The following is a 22,177-nucleotide window of genomic DNA, read 5'->3' on the forward strand; positions in this document are numbered from 1 at the left end:
ACAGTAAATATTGTAGATATTGTAACATCCAATCTAGTTTACAGAACCCATTCAGATAAATCATTAGAAAAATTGATTCAGCTGTTGAGTCGATGTCACTGACTTAACGATGATCGTATTGCTTCAGAAGATGGTCCTTGTTGATTCACTTCAGCTGAATCAGATGAATCTGGTTTGAGAATAAATTATTCAGACTGGATTTGTGAAATGTACCCACTGATATTATAAATCAGCCATTTTTATGACAGTTTAAATCTAAACAATGCAATATAGACTGTAAAAATATCCGTAAATTAGCAGTTTGCCATATCTTGTGATAGATTTTTTAATTTTTCCTTATTTATTTATGCTTTTATTACATGACCTTGATCTTCCTTTCAAACTTTTAGCCTTGAAAATTAAAAAAAAAAAATACTTTTATTAACATAATTAAGTTAAAAGTGATATATTGTCTAAGTTGGTGTATTTTGTGGTACATAAACTTTTTAATAAACTGCCAGTACATTTTCTTTTCTTTTACAGAACTATTTCTCTATATATTATTTCTTATATTCTTTTTAAACTACTGAAATGTCAAAAAAATGTCACTTAATTAAACGGTGGAGTTGAATTTTCAACATCAAAAGTCAACAGAGCAGAGACTAAGCACTCATAAAGCGATTCACAACCGTAAATAAATGGAAAATATGGAAACTGTTAATTAACAGATATTTTTTAACAGTGAAGCAAAGAACTTCAGAACTGGATAAAGAAACAAAGTAATATGAGCTTTAAATGTCATGGCTTACTGAATTATAAAAGAGTTTCCATTTTTGGAGTGATATGTTTTTGTTCTCTAACTAAGTTTAACAGTTCTCCCATTGTCTATTGTTATCCTCGAGCAAATGTCGCATTCGGTAAAAACAAGTTATCTTTTGTTTCTATGTCTGAAGGTCAGCAGAGCACCAAATAATATTATCTTTGGGTAAAAAACTCAATTCTACAAAAAAAGGCATTTGCATGGCCTTGGCATAGAAATCAAATAATCCAGAAACCTTGAGGAGGGGGGACAGAGCTCGAAGGTTATTTACGAACAATCCTCTAGAATTCCACACACAGTACAATCATGCATCTGATACCAGCTACATCAAAATACCAGCTGAAAGAACATGCATAAATGCATGCACAGCAGGAATACACCATCCAAAAACCTTAGAAATATTTATTTTTAATTTGGGTATAAAAAATAAATAAACAAATAAATAAAATAAATAAATAAATAAATAAAAATAATAATAATGAAATAAAATAAAATAAAAAATAAATAAATAAATAAAAAATAGTAAATAAAAAAATAAAAATAAAATAAAATAAAAAAATAAAATAAAATAAAATAAAATAAAAAAAAATAAAATAAAGGCAAAGCAAGTGGTGCAGTAGGTAGTGCTGTCGCCTCACAGCAAGAAGGTTGCTGGGTCGCTGGTTTGAGCCTCGGCTCAGTTGGCATTTATGTGTGGAGTTTGCATGTTCTCCCTGCGATCACGTGGGTTTCCTCCGGGTGCTCCGGTTTCCCCCACAGTCCAAAGACATGCGGTACAGGTGAATTAGGTAGGCTAAATTTTCCATAGTGTACGAGTGTGTGTGTGAATGTGTGTGTGGATGTTTCTCCAGAGGTGGGTTGTGGCTAGAAGGGCATCCGCTGCGTAAAAACTTGCTGGATAAGTTGGCGGTTTATTCCGCTGTGGCGACCCCGAATTAATAAAGGGACAAAGCCGACAAGAAAATGAATGAATGAATGAATAAAAAAATAAATAAAAATAAAATAAATTCTTTCCTGCTTCATTTTCCCAAGAAAAACACCCATCAGTGTAAGCAGCTAACATACCAAAAACTACAGTGGGAATCACATCACTTGCTATCTGTGACCTCCATCAGTAAACTATTTGTCATTTAGAGCTTCAGATAAACCCTGAACAGATTCTATCACACAATTATTCAAACATGAACCGAAATAGAAATGTTGACATTTCAAAATCGCTCTTCTCCTTTTCTGTCTCTCCACCCTGAACAGCACAAAAAAGGCTCATTTTATAGTTAGGTCACATTTTCATTATCACACTTTCATTGAAGTTCACAACACTTTTTACCTATAGACTTATATATAACGTGCACATATAAACAGCATAAAGATAATATATTTAACAAAAAATATGTTTGGTAATTGTGACTTAATATAAAGAAAAGTATTTAAAATTAAGTAAGCAATGTATTTAAATAATATGAACTAAATATTTGATGAAACATTTTACATTTAATTCAATACAACAATTATATGCTGTAAATGTTCTTTCTTTAGCAACATCAACTTGATTATCATTGGATGAATATTTCATACTTCTCCATTGTTTTTAACTGAAGAGTGTCACTCGCAATGATTTATGGGATTGTAGTTCTGCCCCTCATTATATTACATGCAGCTTAGCCAAATACTTTATTTACTCTCCCTCAAGTGGTTCCAAACCTACATGAGTTTCTTTCCGCTCTTGAACATAAAATAATATAATATGACGAAATCTGAAAACTTGTAACCACTGACTGAAACTTCTAGCAGCTAAATGCGTCTAGTAAAATATTGAAAGGCTTTTATTCTCATAAACCGCGTAGACGTGAATGCGTCTGACTCTTCGGATTGGTTAAAGCAGACGTCTCACGTCAGCTCGTTCTAGACGTGAACGCGCTCTTTCCGGCAATCTTCCTTCTGCATTCACACAGCCCTGCATTCTGGCAAATTACCGGTAATGTTACAACTTCTCTTTCCGGAAAATAGCCAGAACGAATTTAACGGTATTTTCAAAAAGGACCTGTTCACACATACAACCTTTCCGGAAAATTGCCGGTAATTTTCCGGAAAGGTCTGTATGTGTGAAAGGGGCTAAAGACAGTTTGCAGGAAGCATAGCACCTGCTAACTGGTTGCTAGGCAATCGCTAAGGAGTTGCTAAGGCTTTGCTGGGTGGTTGTTTTAAGTGGTTACTAACTGGCAGTTGCTAGGGTACACTGGGTTATTAGATGGCAAGCCTCATTTATATTTTTGGTCAAATATCAATATTTGGTTTAACATCAATACCTTTATAATGGCAGTCTATAGTATCAGTTGCTAGGGTGATTTAAATGGTTGCTAGGGTGTGGCATTTAAGCTTTAGAATGTTTCTGAGAATCTAATTGGTTGCCTGATTCAAATAAGCCCACCCCAAGTCTCTATGTTTTTTGAAGAGGAGTTTTTTCACTATTGTAAGTCAAAAGACAAGTTTGGGGTGGTCTAGCATCCCAGGGGTACAACTTACACTTCTTTTTACTTCTTTTACTTAGTGTCTTCAAATGTGGAAGATCACACATTTCTAAGATTTTCATTTTCGGAGTTATGATGCGTCATATGTTAAGTCAATAAGGTTTTCCGAACATATTTGTGAGTAACCAGGCTGCAACTTAGCATACATTTATATTAAAATAATATTAAATAAAAATAACGATTGTGTGGTCATTTTGACATTGATAACAATATTAAATACGGATGAGCATTTGAAATGATGTCAACACTATAATTTGTTTATTAACTGCTAAATTCTAATGAGATTATTTAATTGTCTTCCTGTCATGCTTATGAAAATGTCCTTGAGTGTGACAGAGTCATAGATTTTTTTTTTAATAAAATGATCAACACACAGTAGAAGTGTAAAGCTAAATATTATGCTTAGCTCATTAAAATGATTAAAATGTCACAGCGTCCTGTGAATTTAATTACTGGATACAACAGAGAAAGATCAGTGAGGTGACACTAAATCATTTTAGCTTGATGTGTTTAAAACCAGTTAAATTCCATGCTGTGTTGATAGCTTAAAATATTATCATGTGGATTTTTTGAATACGGAAAAAAAAAAAAAACCACAAAATATTTTCTGCTGAATACAGTGTTGGTTGTCAATAAAAAAACATATGTATAGACCTATGAAGTATAAACTTAATTAGTTAGGTAACACAAATAAAGGTAAAGCTTTATTTTGATGGTCCCTATTGCACATTTTGTTGACTAAGAGTTGCATTGCAACTACATGCGAGCTAGTTTTGTCATTTGAGTATTAGTAGACTGTCTGCTTTATATTTGCTGATACAGCACCTTCAACAGACATTTACCTGACTATAGGCAACTTTGCAAGTATGTCAACTTACACTAACTCTCACCCCAGCCTAACAGCCTACTTATAATCTAATGAGTATTAGTTATCATGTAGATGCAAAGTAACTTAAATTCAATAAAATACGACCATCAAAATAATATGATACCGGAATAAAAAATAGGCACTGAAGAATCAAATTTTCATTTTTTTTCCACTTTCACTGATTTCTTTAGCAACATCAAAAATCTTAGTATTTTAATATCTTATAAAAAATATGATTGCTGATTTCAAGAACAACAGGCTTATCGGCAGCACAACAAGAAGTGTAACATTGCTGTAGAAAGAAGCGTCAAGCGCGAGGGATTTACATGTTAAGTCAATGCAAAGACGTGAATAGACATCCTGCGGTGCCATACACTCGAATGGCAAGGCGCGAATGGCAAGAACTGCGCAAATGACGATACGTGTGAATGGCATGGGGCGAACTGAGCATTTTGAAAATCTCAACTTCAGTGGTAATTCACACCACGTTAACCAATCAGGAGCTTGATTATGACGTACCGCCTATTGCTGATGTCCCGGGGGATAATCTTCCTGCCTACACCAACAACAGTTCATCAAACTGGTCTCGGCTCAGTCAGAAGCACCGCTGAAAGCCTCCATCATCCAGGTTAAGTTCCTATAAACTCACAGATCTGAGTGCACCTCTGAAAGTATCTAGTGGACTCAGACACTGCTCCAAATGAAATCAACACTGTTTTTCAGCCTTCTTAAAGCACATAAACACAGTTACTCTCTCAATAAAATCCATGTTAGCCATTTAGTAACGAAGATACAGTCACATGGCAGACAGAAGCCCTGCCCATGACGTGAATCCGCGTCTGTTCTGAAGAGAATTTGACACGCAAATGAAGCAGATTTTGACATGTAAATGAAGTGAGTAAACTCAAATGTTCACGCGTCTATTTATGCGCGAATATCGCGATTTATTTGTGCATTCCGTGTCTGATCTGAACACAGCATAAGAGTGAAGGGCTTTATTCTGCAAAAAAACAACCGCCTGGATGTACTTTATCCCATATATTAAACTGCTTTTTTTCCACAAAACTTAAACATTATTAGCATTTACATAGTTTATTAATTCTTTAATCAATGGCAAAGTTGACAGAAATTAAAATTCCTTGCTGGAGCATACACTAACCTACATATCATTCAGTCAGTCGACGGCACAGTCAAAAAAACAAACGCCTGGATGTACTTTATCCCATATATTAAACTGCTTTTTTTCCACAAAACTTAAACATTATTAGCATTTACATAGCTTATTAATTCTTTAATCAATGGCAAAGTTGACAGAAATTAAAATTCCTTGCTGGAGCATACACTAACCTACATATCATTCAGTCAGTCGATGGCACAAACAGTCAAAAATGTAGTCGAGCATAAAAGGCTGTGAACAATGCAAAGATTCTCATGAGAAAACATTTTACGAACTGTCTGTGTAGTGGCTAATTCGTACAAATTTGTGCAAGTTCAGTCGTACAAAATGTACGGTTTTAAAAAGGAGGCGTGGCATCCAACCCCACCCCTAAACGCAACCGTCATTGGGTGATCAACAAATCATACTAAATTGTACGAATGCGATCATGTGAATTCATAAGAATTAGACAATAAACCAAAAAGTTATGAATTTCTGTGAGATCATGTTAGACCAATGATTTACACGGATAAGCATTAAAATAGTAAACATTTGAACATTATAGTTCCCAAACTGCATAACCAACAAAACGCAAATTTGAAGTTTTAATGAATGATAGTAAGAAGTAGCATTTTAACTGGTAAAAATGCATTTTGTTGCATATCAAGACTGATTGGAAATATTGAAAATGTATTTCCTGTAAATGAATAAAAGGGCTTGTCTGTTGCCATTGACAATATATAAGGTCATGATATCAACTAGAGATGCCTGCAAATTTTTTTTGATTCTGCGATATATTTTGCAATATGAATACAATTTCACTATGTGTTGAATAACTATTTGGAAAGAATTTACAATTTTAGATTGATTAGGATGATTCTGTAGGGGAGTGCTTCAGCATAAAATATCATAAAATACATAAAATACAACCTAGAATCTACAGGCAAAGATATAATCAATGAAGAAAAAGATACATTTCAAATAAACAGCGTTTTACGGTTTTCCAAGTCAAACTGTATTCAGGAACAATAACTGAGCAATCAAATGTAAAATAATACTGCATAGTGTTCATTTTATAAACAATTTAATAAAACTGATTGTTACAAATTTTTTAAAGTTACAAATGGTACAATATCTTATGCCTGAATACTTTTAAAACCCTTACACAGTCACAGGCCTCAAAAAACAATTGCAAATGATAAATAATAATCCAGATTCAGCATTGCATATAATTGCAATTGATGTGATATTGTGAATATTCACATTGCGATAACGATACTGAAACCACATATTGTGCAGCCCTATCAACAATTAGCCTACAACGTTTGCTAATTCAAATTACCAGCATTTGAACAAAATAAAGGCAAGAAATTGTAAATGTAATTAGTCAAGAGTTGAATCTGAAAGGCAGTGCACTGTAAAAAAAAAAACTCCACGCAATGTCGATTTGTGTTAAGTCAACATGAAAGAATTAAGTTTAGTTGTTAGTTTTTAAAAATTTAAGTCCATTCAACATAAAACAATTAAGTTGAAATTCCCCCGCCCCACAAAAAACCCCACAGTAATTGCGTTGTTTGAAATAAATAGTATGAAGAAACAACAAACAATAATTGACAAGTAAAAATACATTTACAATTTTTAAAAAATATACTGGTTTTGATGGTTTTTGTGGTGTTTGTGGTGGGAACCACACTGTAAAACCCAACAGTCAACTTTATCAAAAGTAATGACTGAGTGTAGTTGTGTAGTACTCAAAATTGACTGAAAGGTAATTCTACTCATTTGAAAAGAGTTTTGAACTCAGTGTTGAAGGTAATGAGTTAATTAAATACCTCATTACTTCAACTTAAATGGAGTAAGTTCACAGTACTCATATAGATTAGTTTTTTTTAACTTAAATGGTTTGATTGGTTGCTTTAACTTATTGGGTTTTACACTACTCAGTTGGTTTGGGTGCTTTTTATTTATTGGGTTTTACTGTGCTCAAATTGCTTCGTCTACTCAAATGGATTAAGTTCACATATTAGGATTTTTTTTAATTATTTATTTAAATGGTCTGCTGCAATCGGTTTACTTAAATGGTTTGAGTTACCTTAACTCATTGGGTTTTAAAGTGCATTAGAACCATCTCCTGTGATTGTGTTTTCCTCTCAGCAAAGATGATTAGCATCTTTTTTAAATCTTGCGAATGAATAAAAGTGAAAACGGCCTGCCACCGTGTATTGGTGTGTCGTGTACTCACTCTTGAGCGCGCAGATCAGCTGGTGTCCATCTTTAATCAGCTCTTTGATGAACTTGTTGGTTCGATCCAGCTCGATTTCATGACATTTGAGTCTTTCTCTAAAATCCGGACTATCCACAAACGAGTCACTGAACTCTAACGTCGGCAACCCCATAATCCCAGCTGAACTAAAGCTTCATAAAACAACGAACTGCGGTTTCCTCAAAGACACTGACCGATCCGTGTCATCGTCGTACTCATCTTCCTCGACATCCTCTTCCAAAGCTGAACGCGGGAACTTGTTGCTGCTCTCTTGCAGAGATTCAGGCGAAAAGTTTCTGTCTTCACTTCCGCGCTCTGAACTTTCATCCAGACAAACTTCTGCAGTCTGCAGAGCCAAACTGAGTTCATGAGACTCCTGCTGGCTGCATTAGAAAACACCCCGGCATCTGTAAATCTGTAAGGCATTTTACTATACGTTTAGCATTTTAATTTATAAAGTTATAAACATAATTTTTATTTTCTATATTAGATAATAAATTCCCTTAATGTGACAACTGGAAACGTGTTTTTGTTTATTTAAAGTTAAAAAAGTATTTATTTATTTATTTATTTATTTATTTATTTATTTATTTATTGGTTTGTTTATTTGTTTGTTTGTTTGTTTGTTTGTTTTTTATTTAGTGTTTAATAGAGTAGATACACTGTTATTTTTATCTTTCTTAGTTTTTATTGTAAATGATTTCTTTCTTTCTTTTTCTTTCTTTATTATTGATTTAGCTTTGTATTTACATTAGTTATTAACTTCATGTAAAATGAAAACATTATTCATTAAATCATTTGTTTATTAATTAATATTAGTAATACTATTTCATTTAAGGTTTAACATAATATTTAATACAATATTATTTTTATATTTCTTACTTTTTAAATGCATTCTTTCTTTTTTCTTTCTTTCTCTCTTTCTTTCTTGAGTTATTTGTTTAGTTTTGTATTTATTAGTTATTGAGTTTATATAAAATGAAAACATTATTTATTGAATTGTCCGTTATTAATTAATTATTTCATTGTTTTATTTAGTTTAAAACGTTAATATTAGATAGCCTATTAATTTAAGTTATTCTTATTTTTATTTTAAATGCATTCTTTCTTTTTTTTAATTTTTTTGTAATTATTTATTTAGTTTTGTATTTATTAGTTATTGAGCTAATGTAAAATGAAAACATTATTTATGGAATCGTTGGTTATTAATTTCAGTTATTCATTCAATATCAGTTATTGAATCATTTTATTAAATAACTTTAATTATTAAATTCAAGATTTAATGTAAAATTTAATAGCCCATTATTTTTATTTATTCTTATTTTTTTATTTGAATCTTTCTTTCTTTATTTTAATTTATTAATCATTTATTTAGTTTCATATTTATTAGGGATTGAGTTAATACAAAATTAAAACATTAATTGAATTGTTTGCTATTAATTAATTTATTAAACTTTTAATGCAGTATTTAACGTCAGAGAGCCTGTTATTTTTAGCTTTTTGTTTTTTATTTTAAATTCTTTCTTTCTTTCTTTCTTTCTTTCTTTCTTTCTTTCTTTCTTTCTTTTCATTAACAAATTATTTATTTAGTTTTGTATTTATTAGTTATTGAGTTTTATTGAGTTAAGAAAAATGAAAATATTATTTATTGAATTGTTTTTCAAGGAATTACTTATTAATTACTTATTTTTTTACTTAAATTTGTTCCTTTGTTCTTTCTTTCTTTCTTTCTTTCTTTCTTTCTTAATTATTTATTTAGCGTTGCATTTAATTATTAGTTACTGAGTTCATGTAAAATGAAAACATATTCATTAAATCATTTGTTTATTAACTAATTCTTATTTTTTATTTAGGTTTTACATAACATTTGATAGCCTATTATTTTTAGCTTTAGGTGATGCAGTGGCACAGTAGGTAGTGCTGTCGCCTCACAGCATGAAGGTCGCCGGTTCGAGTAGCAGCTGTAGCTGAAAGGGCATCCGCTGCGTAAAACATATGCTGGATAAGTTGGCGGTTCATTTTGCTGTGGTGACCCCGGATTAGTGGAGGGACTAGGCCGAAAAGAAAATTAATGATAAATCATCATCATCATCATAATCATCATCATTATCATCGGTAGTAGTAGCAGTAGTATCATAACTATTGCAAACTTTTAAATGATAGTATTTCTTATATGTTGAGTGTTTTCACAAAAGAAAGAAAGAAAGAAAGAAAGAAAGAAAAAAAATGAAAATACACCACAGACCTTCTCAGAAGCCCTCAGTGGAAGAGACAGACCAACATATCAGGAAGATCACTTTGACAAAAGCTTGTAGAGCCTGAAGGGCCGAATGTCTATTTGTGTGTGACATCAGTAAAACCGCTCCACGTCTGATGACCTGCGGCGACTCTCAAGGTCTGAAGAAACAAGCTAGACAATAAGCCGAAACCTCAAACAACTCCTAAAGGCCCTACAGTATATCACTCACACACAGCACCAATAACCCAGAAGTAAAACTACCACTTTCACATAAACGTCAAGCCAAGACATAAAACAACCACAATGATCAATAAAGAATCAGAAATCACATTTGATTGTCGTACATCTATGTTTTCCTCTGTTACTTCCCCTATTCTACTCCAAACAGGCAACGGTAATTATACCCTCTGATAGATCGTGCCGGAACTAATGAGAGCGGGGAGAGGGTGAATTCTGAATTAATACCTTACTAAATGAAAGTAATTAGACTTCAGCCTAATTGGAGCTGCTAGAATCGGCCACAAATGCAGGGCAAGCTGGGACGATAATGATGTAAAATTCCAAATGAGTATTCAGTTGACGCAAAGCAGGAGGAAGAATTTAAAACACTTTAGCCACCCAATTTGCATCTGAAGTGCAATGTTTTCCATTTCTGAATAGCTGAAAGACGCAGCGGCAGGAGAACGAGTGCTGCCGGTGTAAAACAGTTGTGAAACATAACAGACAAGCTATAAGCTGACATTAACACTGATAACCATAGAAACACAGCAAGCAAAGGTTATTTATTTTGCAATTAGATTTGCAGATTTAAGGTAACATGCCAGAGGAAGCTTAGCGACATCAAAAATATTTTTAAAAAATGCTAATCGATTGATGTCAAAATCTTTATGTCTATTTGACATCCACACCTTGATGCACTTTTGACCACAAAAATAATGACACAAGAAGTCTTCTGATATACTAAAAGAAACATTTTATTTATCTAAAAGCTTTAATTCCAAATTTAGAGTGTCGTTAGGACACAGAGTTACAATGAAACCTGCTCATCTAATGTTTACGTTTGTAATATTTATATTATTTGCTAGTTAATAACCACTTCATGTGGAACTCTGAATCTGCGTCTCATTTCAGTCACAGGCACATACTTTGGGAGCCTTCATGACTGAATGAATGAAATACACTGTTTTCCCCAAAGGCAAACCAGACTGCTGAAATATGATTGGCTAAACTGGCATTGAGCGGGTTAAATGACCAAAACAAACGATGTTCTAGCACATAACGCACATTTTCAAAGCAGAATATCTGACTTCAGTAATATTTTTCAGATAAACGAGAATGTTCACCTGGCATGCTTCTCAAATGTCTGCAAACATATTATGGGGTTTTATGCTTTAGAAGAGTCAAAAACTTGTTTAAAGCACCTTTAATTTAGCTTGTAGTGTGAACCAGGAACTGTAGCAAACGTGTCTTCACTGGGTTCTATAGGCTCACAAGTAATACCAAAATCAGAGAGCAATTCTTTTGGTGTGCAGGCTGAAAAAAGAGAGAGAGAGAGAGGAATACAGATGTCATTTTCTGAATAGTGCATTCAACCTATTTAATTCCACAACAGTGAGTTCTAGTGACTGGGAGAATTGGAGCTATTTCCCAGTCGTATTGATGAACCAGAGACCTCCTCACAGCCTGAGACTCAGAAATGCTGCTATGGTGGGGTAATGGCTGAAAGATTGCTCTGTAAATGTGAGGCTTAATGTAATTGTGTTGCCTGGAGGAGAATTTAGTGGGGGGAAAAATGTTCTTTAAAAAAATACATTTAACAGGAATCATGCAGTAGCAGGCTGCATGAGGCTAGGCTAATTGAAGTGTAGCACGGCCGCCCGTGGTGTCTTTCAAAGCCGTTTTCTTTAATTAGGATGATACCCAGCAAGCAAATGACTACAGCAAAGTCTGTTTTAACCACAAACGCACATTCATTTAAACATTAAGACCACACCGCAATCACTCTGACATCACATTTACCATACTCCCACATGCATCTGTAGTGTACCATTACGAAGCGCAAACATCCACACAGGCAAAATCTGTGTGGTCACACTCTGAAAATGCATCTATGCACACACAGATGGCATTGATTGGCTTATATACACAGATAGTAATCACCAGAACAATGAGCAGATGTAAAGCTAATTACAAATCACGATAACAACTGATCAATTAGAACTCGGGTCAAACAGTGACAACAACATAAGAGTGGCATTTGGACCGTTGTACCATTATAGAATACATATAAATAGTCAACCCAGGCTCATTCTTAAAATGTGCCACTATATACATTTCTGGAGAGTGCCAAATACTTCCCAGGAAGTGCATTTTTTGGCAGTTTTAGCTTTTGCAAATCCACTAGAGGCCAGTGGGTAAAATTTTTCTTGCGAGTGCCATTCGCACCTGCTTTTCTTGTATAAATCCACCAGAGGCTGCTGTTGACTGACTTACTGACTGACCGATCGACTTACCCACCCTCATTCTTCTCTGAACCCAGTGCTTAATTTGCTTAATTGCAAGGAACAGATCGGGATATCGTATCTGGCATGTTACTCGAGGATATAGAGGTGTTGCACAAGATAGTGGAGAGGGGGGAGTGGGTGATGGGGGTGTATAGCGGAGCATCAAATGGCGGGGGGTGTCGCGGATGTAAGTTAATAGCCGTGCTGGGGGTGGGGGGGTTGGTTGTCGCAGATGAAAGTGAAGAGGGCTAGGGAGTCGTGGAAGAAAGTGAAAGAGAACAGCGAACTGGGGAGGAGAGCGGTTGAGGAGGGGGATCGGTAAAATGAAGTGCTGATGAGGTGCGGATCAGATTTCAGAGGTGTTAAAGCCCAGCCTAAACCCAACCAATAGTGTTTTCAAAAACATCGATTTAACCATCCACCTACTTCCCTAAACCCAACCAATTTCGATTTTCAAAAGCAATCTAGAAAATGAAAATGCTGTACGTTGAATAAATTACTGCATCTAACTTCAAGATGTCATCCACTATAAGTTTCTGAATAAATTATTATTTAACTGTTAAATGACACTTTACACTTTGGAATAGCCACACCATATCTTTAAAAATTATATTTAAAATATTGCTTTTCTAGAATAACTGAAAATCCACTTAAGGTGATTGTAAAAAATTTTTTGTGATACATTAGATTTTTTTTTTTCCGGTGTTTTCAATTTGCTATGGGGTAATGAGAATGCAGCTCCCTTAAAAATAATGCCCTGGTACTGTAGTGTTTATTTCAACCCAGGCTCATTCTAACAACATACAGCCATATTAATTTCTGGAGAGCACTAAATACATCCTAAGAGGCAAGTTTTTTTTGTAGTTTTTGTTTTCGCGAATGTAACAGAGGCCACTTTGGACGCTTTTTCAGATCTCAAATTTCTCTTGCAAGTGCTTTTTGCACCTGCTGTTCTCACGTAAATCCACCAGAGGCCGCTGTCGACTAACTGACTGACAGTTCAATAACAATACTGTTAAAAAAAGCACAGATTGACCCGCCCAACCCCTTACCTAAACCCAACTGACGGTTTTAAAAAGCAACCCAATCCACTTGTTTATTTTATTTTTTGGCTTTTGTTTTTTCGTTTTCACCAGACTCGAACCTCGTCATTGTGGTCAACTCCTCTCTGCGTCTCAAGTTCACCAACGTACATGGCGAGGTACTGGACAAACTGTTAACAGCAGGAAAGCCATCAATACAGAGGTAAGTGGTCAGCTGGTTATCACAAAAAGGATCTGCGACATAACACCCTGTAGCGTTTGCTTAAAAGATAAAATGCAGCCATACGTACCTTTGGTTACATAATTTGTGATCTCCAGAAATGTTTATAGGGCTATGTTTTCAGAATGAGCCTATGTTGGTTTATTTAATAGTTGCATGACAGATATCAATGTACACAGTCAAACTGTATTGATTATCTTACACACAGATGATCAATCAATAAAAGAAGGAACAGGTGTGAAACTAATTAGAAACCTTGGTAACTGACAGTAAATATGTACTCAGTTCAAACAGAGATAATAAAAATGTACATCTTTGTACCTATATAGAATATAAAGCATACATTGCTTTCCACACACAGGTAAAATGGTGTGCTAGTGGTGTAATCTTTGTGTTTGGTAGTTGCACACAAAATAGATGGTAGCAGTGTATCATCACAGAACACAAAACAAACATGGCTTTGCAGAAAATTCATTCCACACAGGCAAAAAGGTTTGTTTGTCTCTGCCAATCATTGACTTACCTAGTTACAGAAAATAGCTACAGTAAATCAGCTATTCTCTATGTTTGAGAAAGCATTGAGTTAGAGAGTGTTAGTTTACATAGTTATCATTAGTGGCCATGCCCACTGTTATTTTTATAAATTGAGATTTTTCCAACTTCATTTTTAAAAATCATCCGCATGGTACTGCAAACCTCCCAATGATGCGTTGTCAAGAGCATGCCAAACCAACAGGTGGTGACATAACCCTAAGGATAAATAATGGGCCAATCACAAGCCTGAAAAAAGGAAACAGCTATGCACAATCTGATGTCAGTCAAAAAAAGAAAACAGCATGCACTCCAACCCCATCAAGCAAACCCCCTCATTCTACAATGTTGACGACATTGTAACTGGATTTTCTAAAATTGTCTTTTGGCACGGCGTTTTAAAAAGCTTTGGTTTTCATTTTTAATTGGATGAATGAATGCACCTCATGGGAAAAGCTGTGTTTTCAAAAACACCCATGTTTGTGTGGACTGGGTCAACATCGGTGTCCATAATGAATGATTAGAATAATCCATTTAAATATTTCATAAATAGACTGTTTAGAATTATCAATATAAAATGATCAAAATTAAATGAATACAACAATCAGTAATCAATTATTGTAATCTTTTACAACAGAGCAAAAAAGACAAAACCACAGCATACCTTCATCTACACAGGACTGTTGTTTTTGTGCCATTCTGTTTTGTTTTTCAACACAACGACAATATTCAGAACCAGGGGTTAGTTTCTTTGTACTTCGCTTAAATGATCTAAGATGATTTGGCATATTCTGGATCTTTTTATCGTGATAACTGATCTCTGGCTAATTTGGTTCTTGAAACAAGTTTGTGAATCAGATTAAAATGTCTGAATGAACTGATCTGAGATCGCTGCCTGTGTTGTGAAGGACAGATCTATCGATCCTCGAAATCATGATCTGCAATGCAACGATTGGCTAATGGCACAGCAATGTAATGACATCATCTGATTAATATTCAAATACCCGTGTGAGCAAAATTACATCAAATTAGCAGTAAGCAGTTTGTTAAATATGACACGCAATAACTCTCCACACGTTGAGCTGCAGGCTTTACACTTTCATGTCAAGAGTATTCATCATGTTTTTCAATGCATATCAATGTATTTAGTTCTACATTTAGAGAATATTTTCTTTATTATTGTAGCCTATAGGCCTACTCAAGTTTTTTTTATTTTAATTAGCGTAAGTAAGGAATAACTGTATAAATTAATTTTGCATCCAAAAAGCATTTTGATATCAGTAAAGGTGTCAATAACCGCCATGTCAGCTGTTAAAACGTGTGCATGAATGCATAAATTATTATCCTGTTTTTTAAGTCAAATATTGTGCATGTACGCATTTGCATCTAAAAAGTTTATATAAATAAATTTTCTCCTAAGTAAAAGCAGGTGGCAGTCTTTTACTTTAATTTCGGGGTGCAGATTGCATAGGTTTTATTAATATATATATATAACTTCATATATAGTAAAAAAATTATATATATATATATATATATATATATATATATATATATATATATATATATATATATATATATATATATTTAACTTTATATATAGTAAAAAAAAAAAAAAAAAAATATATATATATATATATATATATATATGTATATATATATATATGTATATATATATATATGTATATATATATATATATATATATATATATATATATATATATATATATATATATATATATATATAAACAGGATTAGATCGTCAGTTCAAGCAAAGATAATACTGAAAGTTTGTACCAAATGATGATTTTTTTTACAGTAGTAGTTGTATACACTTGGGAAAAAAAAAAAAAATATATATATATATATATATATATATATATATATACTTTTTTTTTTTTCCCCAAGTGTATATAACTACTACTGTAAAAAAAAAATCATCATTTGGTACAAACTTTCAGTATTATCTTTGCTTGAACTGAAGATCTAATCCTGTTTATATGAAATGAACCTGCTCCTATGCAGGCTTGAGCTACCAGAACTGTTGCTATGACAACAAGTGTCAGATGAGTTTTGAAGAACGAAATGATCCTGGATCATGTCAAATCGTCAACATCCAAATCCAGCTAATTGATTAATCAGCGTACGAAGAATGGACCCCAGTGCAGTAATCATTGTTTGTTAGTTGCACACATATATCAATATTAATGCAGAAAAAGCATTGCTTTGCTTCAACATAGGAATGAATATGAACAGAACATGGAAGACGTGTGAAACTAATTAGAAACCATGGCAACAACCAGTGAACTAGAACTGGGGTCAAACACTATTGATAAAAGTCACAGCCTATGGGGAGTTTACACCATTGCACCATTACAGAACAGCAAACATTCATGTCTTTCCACAACAACTCTTCACAGACACAGTGGTATCCTGGTGCAGAAATCTTTCTGTCTGGGATAGTTGCACACAGAATAGATATCAATACGCATGCAGAAACTGCATTGATTGGCTTTTCCTGCACAGGCTTGTTATTTGCAAGCTCCTGATTAGATTTCATCTGACTTGAATGAATTATTTAGCATCTTGGCTGAGGTGTGTGTTTGAAGGCCTTGGCTTCAGGATCTGCGTTGATGTCTCTTGCGTGGACACATGGATGGGGCGTCCCAGGGGTCCCGTTGGCATCATCATTGTAATGAGCGTTGAAATTATGAATCAGTCAAAACACTTTAGCACAGATTTAATTGCTCAATGAGAGTACAAAGAAGCAGACTGAGGACAGCAGTGAGTGTTAACTGCTTTGGAAGATGGGATAATTATGTTGTTAAAAATGACAATTGGAAATCATAATTTTGGTTTATGTTGAAGGGCACAGGCCATTTATTTATTTATTTATTTATTTATTTATTTATTTTTTACATTTTATGGTTCAAGGGACTTTCTAAGGCACAGATTGGATTTGACCCTTGATCATGTAAGGTGGAAAAATATAGCACACATTCATTTTCTATATTTTCTACAATTATACAAACCCAACTGTATAATAATTAAATATAGAAGTGACTGGGTTTGTGAAACTTATACCAATTAGATGAGACATCTTTTCTCAATCCACAAGCTATTATAAGTTCTGCATCTTTCATCGACATTTAGTATTTTAGTTTAAAATAATATTGTATAAGAAATAATATATAGAGAAATAAGTCTGTAAAATAACAGAAAATGTTGGTGCTTTTGAAAACACTATTGGTTGGGTTTAGGGAAGCAGGAGGGTGGGTCAGTTGATCAGTCAGTCAGTCAGTTGACAGTGGCTCTCTGGTGGATTTGCGAAAACAAAAACTACAAAAAAAATAAATAAATGTAGCTCCTGAAACATATTTGGCGCTCTCCAGAAATGTATATAGAGGTACGTAATCAGAATGAGCTTATGCTGGAATAACATCTCTATTCTGGGATAACCAATTAATAAACTGGTTTAAAAAATACATAGTCACTCAAATCTACTGAGGCAATAGCCTGCTGTACTCGGTTTATTGTGGCACAGCAGATATTTTTATTTTTATTTTCTGGGCAATGTGTAGTAAATGGACTCTAGAGTCCTTTATGCGTCACACATTGTCTTTTCAATTCAGAACTGCCATAATACATAGGCTGCAAAAACCATACACATGTTCATCTGTTTCAGATTAAATTGGAAACACTTCCAGAAACCCCACTGAACATTTTTAAATTGGTGTGAAACATGCGGGAATCAATGCAATGATATTCTGCAGAAATGTTACCATGGTCACTTATTTCTAAAGAGTCTGGGCTGTTTTAAATGACTTTTGCTAGGTGTGTGTGGTAAGTAGTGAGGTGGTTTTCAGGACAAGGTCTTGTAATGTAATAAAGAAGTAATGTGAGAGTTACTGTAAGTGTTGCTGAATTTTCAGTTGTATTTCAAACTTCATTACAGACAGTGACATATCTATCTATCTATCTATCTATCTATCTATCTATCTATCTATCTATCTATCTATCTGTCTGTCTGTCTGTCTGTCTGTCTGTCTGTCTGTCTGTCTGTCTGTCTGTCTGTCTGTCTGTCTGTCTGTCTGTCTGTCTGTCTGTCTGTCTGTCTATCTATCTATCTATCTATCTATCTATCTATCTATCTATCTATCTATCAATTATCTATCTATCTATCTATCTATCTATCTATCTATCTATCTATCTATCTATCTATCTATCTATCTATCTATCTATCTATCTATCTATCTATCTATCTATCAATTATCTATCTATCTATCTATCTATCTATCTATCTATCTATCTATCTATCTATCTATCTATCTATCTATCTATCTATCTATCTATCTATCTATCTATCTATCTATCAATTATCTATCTATCTATCATCTATCTATCTATCTATCTATCTATCTATCTATCTATCTATCTATCTATCTATCTATCTATCAATTATCTATCTATCATCTATCTATCATCTATCTATCTATCTATCAATTATCTATCTATCTATCTATCTATCTATCTATCTATCTATCTATCTATCTATCTATCTATCTATCTATCTATCTATCTATCTATCTATCTATCCACGATTAATTTACTATACAACATCCATCCATCCGTCCGTCCGTCCGTCCGTCCGTCCATCCATCCATCCATCCATCCATCCATCCATCCATCCATTCTTATTGGTCCCAGACTGGTTTAATGTCACTTAATGGCCACAATGTCACTTCATTTGCTCATTATATTTATTTGTTTGATACAATTTTTTTATTTTATCTTATTTTATTATTTTATTTTATAGGTCCCAGACTGGTTCACATGCAGTTTAAAAATATTTAAAATACATTTAAAAATGTTTCACTTGATCAATATACATTTTTTTAAACTGTACAATTAATTTACGATGCCATATGTTTTCATAAGCCAGGCCTGATGAGAAATAGGCAGCGCAACATTAGGCAGCAAACAAGGATTTGACACAGAAAGGTCAAAAGTGCACAATGTAAATCAGTGGCCACAATGTCATCTCATTCATTCATTCATTCATTCATTCATTCATTCATTGATTCATTCGTTCATTCGTTCATTATATCTTTATATTTATTGGTTCCAGACTGGTTTAAATGCAGTTTAAAAAGATTTTAAATATATTTAAAAATGTTTGATTTCATCAATATAAATGGGTTTTAAACAGTAAGAATAATTCAAATACTACACACATTAAAACATCATTTGTTTATATAGGCTCGTGTCTTGTTCTAATATTGTTTATGATGCTCCAGTATACTTTTGCCGACTAGTTATTGCTTGTGTTGTAATGTTGCATTTTCTGTCATAAAAAAGCAGTCAGACAAACTTCAGCTCACATTTTCTCCAGGAAAATGCATGCTTTCATCCAGCTGAATGACACTAATCCCTTTCTTATCACCAACCCTGGGAAATCATTAGAAACTGAGATTTGTTTGAGATGAAATACACAAGAAAAACCAATCTGTGTACACTGATATCGATAAAATCTAAAACATATTTTTCCTTGCTATTAAAGCCCTGTGATCAAGGTTTATTCTGTGTGAATCTGCAGCTTTCAGCAGAAATATGCAGGTGGAGACTCGTATACTGTCTATGGTGTGGAATTTGAAGATATATAGAGGGAAAAAAATGAAATGTTCTGGAGGATACGGTTCATGCGATGCAACTGGGAATGCCTCTGGGTTGGTGGGTTGTTTATTCTCTAAAAGATTTTTTGTTGTTGTTGTTGAGGCTAGCATAGTTTTTCAATTGCTTTCAATGCGAAAACTTTAAACACTCTATAGAGCTATAGAATACAGTTAAACACTCTATAGAGCTGCAAAATCATGAACAAAATGCTCATCACTGTCACTTTTTATCTATTCTTCAACCAAGGGCATTTAACCTTCTTCAATAGATAACAAGGTTTTTCTCAAGTATCAAGCAACTTCTTTTAATGCTCTCTGATCAGTGTTTATATGTAAATAAAAGCTTCAGTGAGGAATAGAAATCTCTGCGACTGTATTAGAAATATCTTGACTTGTGTTCCAAAAATTTGTTAAACTCTTTAACTCTTTGGGGTTTAGAATAGGACTGTCACAATATCAGATTTTGTCACCTTAGAATTATAAGGTTCTATCTGACTTTTTTTTAATCAAAATTGAGTTATTGACATATTCCAGCCTGATCCCATGAGGAAACGTTAGTATTTTACGTTTTGCCAGTTCAGTGGCTAATTCATACAAATTCGTACAGTTCAGAATTCAGAGTTCAGATGTACGAAATTGTAAGATTTTAAAAAGGAGGCGTGGCACCTAACCCCACCCCTAAACCCAACCGTCATTGGGTGATGAGCAAATCGTACTAAATTGTACGATTTAGATCGTACGAATTCATACGAATTAGCCACTACATCAAAAAGTTACGAACTGCCGTGAGATTGTGTTGACCCAACCCCACCCCTAACCCCAACCGTCATTGGTTGATGAGCAAACCATACTAAATTGTACAAATTAGATCTTACGAATTCATATGAATTAGCCACTAAATCAAAAAGTTACGAATTGCTGTGAGATTGCATTACATATTCTTATTAAATGACAACCTATTTACATTATGCGATATATTTTTTTAAGTTGTTTACATTTTTAAGCCAAAATACAAACAATAGCCAAAAGAATTTAGAATAATAACATATTGATGTGAACATGATGTTATGAGTCACATTTATCTTTATGTTGCTCAATTTGACATCAATCACATTATTGCACAACAAAAAGCTACAAATGCTAAATTCAGGTCTATTTGTGTAGCGCTTTTCATAATAATCATTATTTCATAGAAGCTTTACATTATTGCATTAAGCTGCCGCCACACTGCACTGACCAAAATTGCAAGCTCATGCAACAAGTTTCGCAGTTCGCTGCAGAGCAAAGTTCAAGCTTAGTGTATTCTGACCTGCAAAACTGCATTACATGACTGTGTGAGACTAATCAATGATCAAAACATGAGCTCTCTAAACAGAAATTTATAATATGGACCAATCGCTCGGTTTTAAAAATGTCTAATCATCTTTTTAATCCCGCCCCTTTTCGCAGTGCTGTACGACAGAATTCCGCACACACAAACTCTAGTGTGACCGCAGCTTTCCAATCAAAATCAGAAAAGTTAAGGTTATTTGTTATTGTCCACACTTAGTCAAGCTTTACCATCATTAGACATTGAAATTTGGTTGATTTTAGGTTGTATGTTGTCATCAGTCTGATGTTGGGTTCAGATGTCAACCAGATTTTTATTTCTAAACAATTCAACGTCCCGACAACAAAGGGGTACAATGTAAATCTGACGTCATGTTGACATCCTGTACCTGCTGGGATAATGTTAGCTTACCTTGAAATTTATGATATAAATAATGTGTACAATACGTTTATTTTATTTTATTTTATTTTATTTTATTTTATTTTAATTTATTTTATTTTATTTTGTTTTATTTTATTTTTATTAAAACAGCTTCAGTCAGGGACAAATAATCAGACTATACACCTGCTCACTCCATAGTCTGAATGCAGGTTGAAAATAATCGTTTTCAGTGCTTATATACAGTATGTGTGTTTGAAGGAAGGTTTCACTGACCATGTATCTGAGCCCTTTAGCTGACTACAACAGCTTTGGTGGACGCACGGCCTTACAGTATATTGTTACAGTATTCAGCGAAGGGAGAGCCACTGCACATCGCTCATCAATTATAAATGGAATGTTTCGTAAACCAGGCCAGATAAGAAAGAGGCAGCACAACATTAGGCCTCGAACATGGATCAGACACAGAAAGGTCAAAACTGCAATGAAAACTATATGTAAATCAGTGGCCGCAATGTCACTTCATTTGTTCATCAAACCTCAAAGGCCATGATGATTAACAAACAAATAACTCATGGGCGGAAACACGACAATCCCTGTTTGCAGATTTATTGTAACGTTGTGCGGTCCTACAGCTAGGATGTATTGT

At 33.8% G+C, this 22,177-nt stretch overlaps 1 protein-coding gene across 9 annotated transcripts in view; it reads right to left on the reverse strand.

Moving 5' to 3' along the window:
- arhgap42b (Rho GTPase activating protein 42b) overlaps positions 1-7,912 on the reverse strand; it is a 214,857-nt gene extending 206,945 nt beyond the window's left edge. For all 9 annotated transcript variants that reach the window (XM_073930058.1, XM_073930057.1, XM_073930056.1 and 6 more), the window contains exon 1: positions 7,594-7,912. In XM_073930058.1, coding sequence (XP_073786159.1) covers positions 7,594-7,747 — 154 coding nt within the window. In that variant the 5' untranslated portion in view covers positions 7,748-7,912. The remainder of the gene's footprint in view (positions 1-7,593) is intronic.
- Positions 7,913-22,177: the final 14,265 nt, after the last annotated feature.

Source organism: Danio rerio, chromosome 18 (assembly GCF_049306965.1).
Source record: "Danio rerio strain Tuebingen ecotype United States chromosome 18, GRCz12tu, whole genome shotgun sequence".
NCBI classification, from domain to species: domain Eukaryota; kingdom Metazoa; phylum Chordata; class Actinopteri; order Cypriniformes; family Danionidae; genus Danio; species Danio rerio.